The sequence below is a fragment of the Athene noctua genome, chromosome 23 (assembly GCF_965140245.1).
Source record: "Athene noctua chromosome 23, bAthNoc1.hap1.1, whole genome shotgun sequence".
Taxonomy (NCBI): domain Eukaryota; kingdom Metazoa; phylum Chordata; class Aves; order Strigiformes; family Strigidae; genus Athene; species Athene noctua.
In genome coordinates, this window is record NC_134059.1 from 3724767 (window position 1) to 3735585 (window position 10819).

Here is a 10819-nt window from a genome sequence, read left to right on the forward strand (position 1 = left end):
CACGGAGGATGTGCTACTAGCACCGTTCCTGCCTCTTTGCTTCTCCCACTTCCAAGAGAGATCACCAGCTTAAAAAAAATACCCACTGGGTGTACATGAGGTTTCCTGAGAGCAGGTTTATCCCCCAGCACCACCCGTTACCTTCACAGGCGCGGCTGATATCCAAGTTGGTGGAGTGGAGAACGATGGGGAACGTGGGTTTGACCCCGTCTCCAGCCCCTTCCCCTCCACCTGCATTGCTGCTGGAATTTTTCTGGAGTAAATCCCACGGGGGATCCCGTACACACCACGCAGCGTGTCCATCCTTGCTGATGCCCAACACCGAGACCCATCAGCTCCTCCCAGGGGGCTTCCCCCTCCAGCAGACCCTGCAGACCAGCTGATGGTGGAGCACAAACTGATTTTTTCCACGGTTCAAGCTGTTACTTTCTTTTCTCACAGAAGGTTTAGAAGTACAGAAAAAAAATACCCAGACTACCAAAAATATAGTTGCTTGTCTTTTCCTTTCCCACCCTCCACAGAACTGCTATCAAAATAAGTCCTCAATAATATACATATTTATTTTCTCTTAATTAGTGCCGATATTTACAAAAATTGTGATACTCTGAAGAATAAATTATATACACTCATGATAAACCAGACAGCAAATGCTCATTTGGAATACGTATGTACACAGATCTGTATACCTATATACAACGGTCAGCCTTATTGACTCAGGTGCCCCTCAGCCCGTAGATCCACCCGACCCCCAGGACACCCCCGCGTCGTCAATAAGAGCAGTAACGTCTATACACACTGTGCAATTCAGATACAGCTGGTGTCTAAATTTTTGTCTAGCAAACGCATGGTTAAATGACTTGAAATTCCCACGAGTCCTCCTTTAACAGTCTATAGGCCTCTCTCCATTTCTGGTCCCATTTCTCCCGTAACCATGGAAACAAAAGGTTCAGCTCCAGCATCCTTAGGATGAGTCCTTCTTGGATTTCCTCTTCCTATTGATTCACTCAAATTAGGCACCGCACGCAGGGTTGATCCAATACCCATTTTTTCCCCTTGTGCTTCGGCGTATGACATTGGAGGACAAGAGCGCAGTCTCAAGCAATGAGGGAGCAAGTGCAAATGGATAATTACAGTCTTATAGGCAGCAGAATAATTTAAAAAATAAAAATATTTAAAAAAAAATAATAAACCAACCACCAGAAGACCAACCCCAAGCTCAGGACAGCCAGGCAGGGCTGGTTCTGGTGTGGTTACATGATGTCCAGCAGCTCCTACAAGCCAAATCATTACCCCCACCCCCACCCCCCACCCCCGAGGAAACACATGGATAAAGAATTTCTCTCTCATCACATACAATTGGGCTGGGGGATCTTTTCCCCAGGTGTAAATCAGTGCTGTGCTCTCGGGGCTGATTTGCACCATTGGAGGCTGGTCCCTCTCCCTCGCGATGCGATGTGGCAGGATGGGAGCAGCCATTTCTGAGAAGGGGGGATGAAATCCGGGCAGCCAAATGCAGTAACATCATGGGAAGACCAAGGCCACGGGGAGACTGAGGTTCACACACGGGGGCTGGGGGAGGGCATTGCTTCGGCCAGAGGCAGGACAGTGGCTGGTGCAGGGAGGGACCATGTCCTTCCTTGGGGCTCCTGGTGGGGGAGAGCAGCCGGTCCCCAACAGGAGGGACCGGGGGATGCGCTGGATGCAGAGGAGGTCAAATGCTGCCAGGGATATGAGGAGGGAGCCACAGTCATTTTTTGTGCGCAGAATGAAATGCTTTGGGGTTGACTCCTTTCCTCACCCTTCAGCCCCTTTAACACTACGCTGACCAGCTCCCACTGACTGAAGGTTTCATCCTGGGATGCCCCCCATGGATGTAGACTTCAAGATAAACCCACCCCAGCTCCAAAAGTGGGAGATGCTTCTCACTGCCACCCTAGAAGCCAACATAGTTCAAGGGTCTTAAAATCCAGCCATTACAAAAAAAAATAACCACCATGAAAATCTCCCCCCCACCCAGTGGAGCACAGGGCTTGCATCGCAAACAAATCCCTTCAACTTCTGCTTGGTTTTCCCTGCACAGTCGCAGAAACGGTCATGACGGGCCTAAACCAAGGATTTGGGATCGAGAGCAGAGATGCTGCAAAGCTGCCAGTTTGCAGAGGGATGCGTGGAGCCAAATGCCACCAGCCCCTCGGGATGCTCCCACTGCCAAGGCCAGATCCAGATCTCCTTCTTCGCTTGGGCCCAGCCCTAGCTGTACTGCAAGCTCTGGAAAAGCTACAAGACTTTGGCAGCAATTTCAAGGGCTGACCCAGGAATTATCTGATAACAAAGCAAGGCCCTTCCTGAAATACCTCCTCCTCCTCTGTCTTTTTCTCTCCTTCTGTGTATTTATGCACAAATATGCCCATATTTATACACCCACGTGCTACACTCTCATAACGCCAATCTAGAGATCCTTTTGTTCATATAGCTCAGTATTCAAATCTGTAGGACTTTGACACAAAACATTGCTGCAGAGATTAGTTTTCCCAATAAAACACATGGCCCCATACAGATCATTTTTTCCTAGCAGCCCTAATCACTTGGTGGTATCCAGCCAGTACATGAGCCTCACCCCACTGCCCTTAGCAGTGATTTTGGAAGGACCGATGGGTTGCTTGCAGGCTTGGACATGTGGTTGGGTGTTAGAAGACAACCTGCACTGTAATCACCACTTTCCATCTCTCCAAAACCATGGCGCAAAGGTTAAAACTAAAATACAGCTGCTGTCTCCTCTGGATGCCAACCCAGGAGCACCTCCACAGACCGGAGAGTTTCAGTCCTTCAGTCCCCCATCCCACCCCTGGAGAGAGGCAAACATCTCCGCAGGAGGAGGAGAGGAACCAGACCACCTACGTTAGGTGGCCCGATGGAATCTAACATAGACGGTGGGATCCTCCCCTTCCTCAGTCCCTAATTTAGCATCCTCAGTCTGAGCCACTTTGCAGCTCATTTTTGCACCCTTTCAGTGTCAAGGGGAGTTATGGATGTTCAGCATCTCTGCAGAAACAGACCCAGAGTCTCTCAAACTACATTCCTCAAGAAAAAAAAAAAAAAAAAAGAATCACAGTCTCCTCCTGAAAAACTGGTTCAAGATCACATCAGTGAGTCAGAAGCAAAGCTAGAAATAGCACTAGAGCTCCGACCTGCAGGCACAAATCCCATTAAAAGCTATAGGGGAACCATTTCTCTGTGCGGGGGAGAAACCTGGACCCTTCTGCGGTATGCAGCCTGATGGAGTGCTTCCAGCCACAGCCCCCACGGACATTTTTTGCCCTGAAACAAGCATCCAAGCACTTATCTGGGTGTTTTCCCTGTTTACCAAACATGGTGCCAAGGGCAGCCCATGCTCTCCCTCCACAGCTCATTTTCCCCAGGAACATCTGCCTGGGTCAATGCAAGAGGTGCAGGATCTGTCCTAAGGAAGGGACTGGCCGTGCTGGCCCCTGCCATGGGGACAGATGCCAGCTCACATTGGAGGCAACAGGAGGAATGTGAGCTCTTACTCTCTGGCCCTGTTCATCCCCGTGATGCAGCTCTGAGGCTTCCCAAGGCAGCCAGGACCCCCCAGCTTGGTGAGTGGGTTTGGATGTGCCTGATCCTGCTCATGGACCCGTTCTCCCCCCTTGCCTGGCCTCAGAAAGCCCGCAGGGACACTGTGTCAAAAACAACACCTCTCCCAAAACCCCCATGATCTTCCTCCTCATTGAACCACAGTGGCGTTCACGCTCCCAAGATGTACCCAGTACTTTGGCAAAATGCTCCCCCCAAATCATCTGAAGCCCACAGGCATTAAACAACCAGGCACTTTGCAAAGTCTTGTTGAGTGCCAGCATCCTCCCAAAAACCCCTGCAGCAGCCTCCCCTCAGCCTCGGTGATTTCCCACACACGCCAGGGATGGGGTCACCCAGTGCTAGGGGCACCCATGGGTGGGCAGGCAGAATCCCAGTGCATCAGGCAGCCTCCCCATGCAAGCTCATATCCCCACGAACCCACCACGAGCCGGATCAATGGAAGCTGGCCGGCCGCCCTGGGAATCACGCCCGAGTTGGTGGCTCACGCCAGCCCCATCCCGTTCAATGGGATGAGCTTCAGAAGCAGAGATTTATTGCTTTCAGTTGCGTTGCTTCTTTTTGCGTGTGTTTTAAGATGTTAATGGGCTTCTGGGGCTCCCGTTTCAGAGCTGCAGCAGCAGAGAGGGAGGAGAGGGCTCCTAATATAGCAAGGTGTAATTAAAGACAGGCTGGGGTCCCATGGTGCTGAGCACCTTGGAGACCCAACGCATTGATGCTGCTGGTCCTCTGCACCAAGCAGAAGCCAGGACTCTCGTGCATTAACCATGGACACTTGGTGTTAATTATAGCCAGGCCTGAATTAATCAATCAATAAAATACAAATGAGGAGTGATTCCACCTGGCCAAGGGGAGTCACATCAGCACGAGAGGTGGATCTGTCCCTAAAGCAGCATTTTGAACCATTGCTGTAGAATACGCTAGCACCGTTTATTTTATTGTTATTAGTATGGTTTTCCTCTCTGAGCTCAGGAAGGGTCTGACTGCCCTCCCTCGCATGCTCTGCAATGGGGTTCCCTGCTTGTGCCCCCACTTCACCACAGCAGTACAGCACTGACTGTGTCCCAGTCCAGCCCAAATTCACCCCAACTCAACAGGCTGCTAAACCCCATCCCATACCCCAGGGAGGCTTTGCTTGACCACGACCTTGGAAGAGGTTTGCATCCCCCTCCCCTGATGTGTCAGAGGAACAGGGCGCCCATCCCCAGGGATTGTCATCAATGGGGGGAAAACACAAGGGAATCCAGATGGAGGCGGGGAAAGCAGATGAGATCCCCTTGGACTGACAGCTCCCACCTATCCCCAAATAACACCGAGGATGAAGAAGAAGAAGAGACAGCCTCAGCGTCTCACTCCTCCTAAAAACCCTGGACGAAGGCAAAGCAAAGGCTCAGAGGCACCAGCTCGGATCCAGCCCGCCCTCAGCATGTGCCCTCTCCATCATAAAGGAATAAACCACCAGCCCTGAGGCTCTACATGGTTGAAAAGAAGTTTTCCAGCCCAAAATGCACCCTGCCCTGGTGATCCCATGGGCATTGAGGGGCAGGTCATCCTGCTCCAGGCCACGTCCCACCATCCCGGCACCCCGAGCCAGGAAGCCCCCACTGCCCCAGGTGCTCATGTTTGCTGAGGATCCGGCCCTATAGTCGCTCTCTAAATATCTATATACACACACACGATAATTATATGGGAAACGGCTGAAAATTGCTGAACAAACAAGTCAGGAGAGCCAGTACCTGCTATTCCACCTGCTCCTCGTGCCCCCTCTGATCCACCATGGTTTCTGCTCATGACACCAAGATTAATGACTAATTACTTGCCCCATAATGAGCGCAGGTGTTTAACTTTCAGCTCACCTTCCCTCGCTTGCATTAGTGGGCTCTTGTGTCTGGATGCTCGGACACTCAGGCTTTGCCTTGTTATCTATCAAACTGCTGTCAGCACATGCCTTCCCCATCCAGATTTTAAATATAATGGAGATTTTTTAACTCCCATGAATCTCCTTCGAGCCACTGGAGAATCTATAAACACTAGAAACATGAATATTGTATAGTCTACTAAGAAAATATATATTTGTGTGTGTATTAAATATTCAGATTCATGCAACAAATATCCATGCAGCTGTACTGTATTACTGGTTAAATTTCACTGCAGTATAAATATATTATAGGCCACAGCAGTTGCTCCAGTTTTATATATAGATATTAAAAAAGATGCTTTTTCCAACTCATTTTCAATGTGTCAGTGGAGGTGTCTTTGGTGATCCTGGAAATATTGGTAATGGAAGTGTCATCTAAATAAATAAATAAAATCCAAGCGCTTGATTTATTTACTCGTCCCTCCCGATGCCTAGCATAGAAAATTTAAGACTTAATAAATAATGTGCCGTCATACTAATTATCCCTCCCCTGGGCCTCACACTGGCATACTGCAGTGGCTGAAACTATTGCAGCATGCAGCATTTTCAGTTATGAAACATGAGCCTGGGCGATGCGTTCGCACTTGGCATTCCCTGGGCGGAAACCTGAGCCTTCAAGCAGTTCGGACACACGACTGCATCTTCCCTTCATTAAGCTCTGCCTGACCTTTCCCATCCATTCCCCATGCCTGGAAGCTGGCGATCACCCGGCTCCATGAGACAGGGACCAGCATTCGTGGTACCCCAGGATGGCCCAGAGCTGCCCCCTGCATCCCCATCCCATTGCTCGAAATGCCCAACCACTCCGTATCTTTGGAAACCCACAAGCCTGGGATGGGAGAAGGGAATCAAAATGGTTTGTTGGTTGGTTTGGTTTTTTTTTTTTTGCACGAACGCTTATTCAGTGTGGAAATCAAAGGTTAAAAGTCACTTACACAGCTATTGCTTCCCATGCAGAACCAAATATACACCGTAGAAAATACTGTATTAACTACAATGCAGAGCAGCACTCAATATCTGCAATTGTTCCACTTCAGCTTTAAATACGTTACTAGATTTTAGCGACTAGACATCGGTTAGCATTTTGGTGATATTCACATAGTTTGTGTTAGCTAGGGTGCAATTGGCTGTCTTCAAGTTCTCCTCCCTGAAATCCTCATTGCTATTGTTTACGCCTTCCTGAATCTCCATATAATCAGACTTACTAATAGTAGAGGCACTTCTGCTTTTCTTTAGGTCAGGGGAAGAGGGGATCTTTGGGCAGCTGGTTACTTGCAAATATTGAGCCTGCTCCTCTCCCTCCGTCTCCCGGTGGTAGAAGTAATTGAAGTTAGACACTATGACGGGCACTGGTAAGGCAATCGTTAATACGCCAGCGATGGCACACAAGGAACCCACTATTTTCCCCCCGATGGTTGTGGGGACCATGTCTCCGTAGCCAACAGTCGTCATGGAAACCACGGCCCACCAGAAGGCATCGGGGATGCTCGGGAACTGGGACTCGCTCTCGTCGGCCTCGGCAAAGTAGACGGCGCTGGAGAAGAGGATGACGCCGATGAAGAGGAAAAATATCAAGAGGCCCAGCTCCCGCATGCTGGCCTTGAGAGTCTGCCCCAGGATCTGCAGCCCCTTGGAGTGTCGGGAGAGTTTGAAGATCCTGAAGACCCGCACCAAGCGGATGACTCGAAGGATGGCCAAGGACATGGCTTGCTGGCCTTGCTGACCGTCCTCCGGCTTCTCAGCCAGCTCTGTCCCCAAAGTGATGAAATAGGGAATGATGGCTACGATGTCTATAATGTTCATGATGTTGGTAAAAAATCCAGCCTTGCTGGGGCAGGCGAAAAACCTCACCAAGAACTCGAAGGAGAACCAGATGATGCAAAGTGTCTCCACAATGAAGAAGGGGTCTGTGAAAGAGGTGGACTGCTGGTACCCCATGCTGCTGTTGGAGTAGGGGGGATGGCTCAGCCCACTGCCGTGCATGTCTTCGTTCTCATCCCGAAAAATGGGCAAAGTTTCCAGGCAAAAGCTGACAATGGAGATCAAAATCACCATGACAGAGACAATAGCTATAATCCTGGCAGGGCCTGAGCTCTCAGGGTACTCAAAGAGCAACCACACTTGTCTCTGAAACTCATTCTCAGGCAACGGTCTTTCCTCTTCTTTGATGTAGCCTTCATCCTCTCGAAACATCTCCATCGCTTCTTCCCCCAGTTCATAGAAACGAATCTCTTCCGAGAAGATATCTAAGGGCACATTAACCGGCCTCCGCAACCTCCCACCAGACTGGTAATAGTACAAAATCGCATCGAAGCTGGGTCTGTTCCGATCAAAGAAATACTCATTCCGGAGCGGGTCAAAATACCTCATTCTCTTTTTAGGATCCCCTAGTAAGGTCTCTGGAAACTGGGCTAGTGTCTTGAGCTGTGTCTCAAAGCGCAGACCCGAAATATTAATGACCACCCTCTCGCAGCATTCATGGTCGGTCTCAGGGTTATACGTGTCCTGCGGGTGACCGGGAAGAGCTGCAGCTTCATCTGCAGGATCTCCGGTAGCAACTGTCATATTGGGTTTTAAAAGAAATCCTTATGCTAAACTCTTCCCAGTGCCCGGTGGTGGGATCGGATTCAGGGCAGGGCTACTATCCTGCAGAAGGACAGGTACGTAGGTTTGGAAGTGTCTCATGAAAAGGCGAAGGGATGATATAAAAAAAGAAGAGAAAATAAAAAAAAAAAAAAAAAAAAAAAGGAAAGAAAATCGTTCCTGCTGAGAAAGAGAGAGATGAAATAAAGTTGGGGGGGAGGAGAGCAGCTCCCTTCACTAGCATGTCTATCCCCTTCCTTGAGGGGGTTAATTTGCCTTCTTTGGGACAGAGTTCAAAAACTCCCATCTAAACCCATTAGGTGGAAGCGTGAAAACACCTGAGGAAGCGGCACCTATTCCAAACCAGCGTGGAAAAACTGGCATTGGCAAACCAAAACTTTTGTTTGGCTAAAAATAAAAATTTTAATTTAAAAAAAAAAAAAAAAAGAAAAAAAAAAAAAGAAAGAAAGAAGAAGAAAGGGAAGGGAAGAGAAAGGAAGGAAGAAAAATAACCCCATCCAGCCCTAAAGTGGCGAGGGGACCCTGCGGGGTGCCGGGGAGAGGCAGACCAGGCTCAGCTCATTTCCAGGCATGCAGCTAAGGGTTAACATTTAACCGTGCAATCTCAGGCAATCTACCCTCCTAAGGGGCTCAGGTTTTAAGTGAGAGACCTTCCCAAGCCTCTTGCCCTGGCCATAAAGCTGCGAGGCGACATGCTGCCCTCCCTGCCTGCAGCCAACCGGGCAAGCTTGGCGGCTGCCTGAATTTGGAGCCGCCGATGCAAGCTGCCCCACGGACCGCTGCAGTCCCCCTCCTCGACCGCTGGTGTCCCGGCTCCTGTCATTCTCTGCAAACCACCATGGCACACAGAAAACAAATCACATTACCTGGAGAAGCCAAATCTTAGTGTCTCTTAGTAACACCGATTATCTGACCCTGGGGAAATCCTAGAGAGAAATACAGGCTTCCAAGATCCCCATAATTTCCTCTCTCTTCAAAGTTAAAAATAATGGTGAGTCATCGTAGAAAAAGGAGAAGGGACATAAAAGGGGTTAGATTCCCAGATGGTGGAAGTCAGGTCTTGTAATGGTTTGGACTGGAGAGAGAGAGAAAGAGAGACAGAGAGACAGAGAGACAGAGTCTTCTCGGTAGCTGTTGCGGATCTGCACTTCAGGGCAGATGAGCGTCTGTCTGATGCCTTCGGTACGACGGTGAAAAGATGCTAAGCTCAGCAAAACCCGATGTCCCCAGTGTCCTCGGGAGGTGTGGCATCGCCTGGAAAAAACACCAAGAAGGTAGCAAGAAGCTGGGGGCTTAAAAGGAGCATCTGCAAAGCCCCAGCTCCTCCAGGCACCCCCTTTTTTTCCTCCCTGCGAGCTGTTCGCCCGCTGCCTGGCCAACCTGCACTGCAACACGAGAGGAGGGCGAGAGCGCGCTAGCGGCAAGGCGGAAAAAACCAGAGCCCCATCTCCCTCCGCTCTCGCTCAGCGCCACGGCGTGCAGCGGGGCCGGGCTGCCCGTGGGAGCCGGTGCCAGGCGAAGGGGAGGGAGGGCACGACGCAGCCCCCCCGCCCCGGCCGCCGAGGCTCTGCAAAGCCGCGGTGCGTTCCCACCGCCCAGCACCCCGGAGCTGGTGGTACCCACGGGGCGCAGCGCCCACGCCATCGCGCCGCGTTCCCGGGTGATTCAGGAGGCTCCGGCTTCATCCGTGAGACTGAACCCCCCACTAGTCCCTGTCTGCCCCCCACAAAGGCCACTTGCCCCCCCAGATGGCTCCAAGGAGCCCCGAGCATCGTGGGCCCGACCATGGGACCCACGCGACCTGCATCCGCCCTCCCCATCCTCCCAGAAGCCAACCCCCCGGCCGACCCACCCCCGTGGGAATTCGACTCCGGGGGGGCAAAATTTCTCATGGGGATGTTGAGGCTCTGCTCCCCGGTCAGTGCCGGGTCACCAGCAGCCCTGCTCCTAACGAGCACTCATTTAGCTCACCCTGCATTGCCTCACACCGTGGAGGTGCTCAACCCAGAGAGGTCCAACCAACCTCTCATTTTTTTATTATTATTTTTTTCCCTCCCAAATAAGAAAAAAAAAAAAAAAAAAAAAACAACAACACAAAAACAAACAAACAAAACCAAAAAACCTCTAACCTCCCTTCTTCAGCTCCAACTCGACTTGTCTACTTTGAGCCAGGATTACAGAACCGGGTAGGGGAGGCAGGTGGAAAATAACCCCGTGGTCCCGATCTCCTCAGCAAAGATTTCAGCCGTCTCCAGGCCATTTATGCCTGTTGGTTCCTCTCCTCATCACCAGAGGTGCAGATATTGCCGCAGATCCCTCTTTTCTTGGAAATTTCCCTTTCCTGTGCAACCCTCCTCTCCCTTCTCCTTATGCACTAGAAAAAATAGTACAACCCTGACAAGGCTTGCAGCACTCAACCGCTTTGCTTAACCCTTTTCTGACAGGCCCAGAGGAGAGGAGGTTGCATTTGTCCCAGTTTTTCTCCTTTTCCTGCATTTTCTTCCCACCACTCACTTCCCAGCAACTGGCTCAGGAGTTTGGCTGGGTTTGACCTTCCCTGGCTCTTCTGAGCATCATCCTAAAACACCACCACCACCATCTTTCTGCTGCTGCAACAAATATCTGGCAGGTACAAACCCTCATTTCACCAAAAATCAACCAGTCTTCAATTTTTCTGAAATA

At 50.4% G+C, this 10819-nt stretch overlaps 1 protein-coding gene across 2 annotated transcripts; it reads right to left on the minus strand.

The window, feature by feature from the left end:
* Window positions 1-547: 547 nt before the first annotated feature.
* On the minus strand, window positions 548-10445 carry KCNA2 (potassium voltage-gated channel subfamily A member 2). 2 transcript variants are annotated; one of them, XM_074925488.1, is made up of 3 exons: window positions 10267-10445; window positions 9004-9391; window positions 548-8179 (listed from the first exon to the last, which is right to left on the minus strand). In XM_074925488.1, exon 3 carries the CDS (start codon window positions 8096-8098, stop codon window positions 6599-6601), a length of 1500 nt encoding a protein of 499 aa, XP_074781589.1. In that variant the 5' UTR covers window positions 8099-8179; window positions 9004-9391; window positions 10267-10445; the 3' UTR covers window positions 548-6598. The 2 variants fall into 2 exon arrangements, with proteins under 2 accessions (XP_074781589.1, XP_074781588.1); XM_074925487.1 differs by lacking the exon at window positions 10267-10445 and adding an exon at window positions 9761-9871.
* Window positions 10446-10819: the final 374 nt, after the last annotated feature.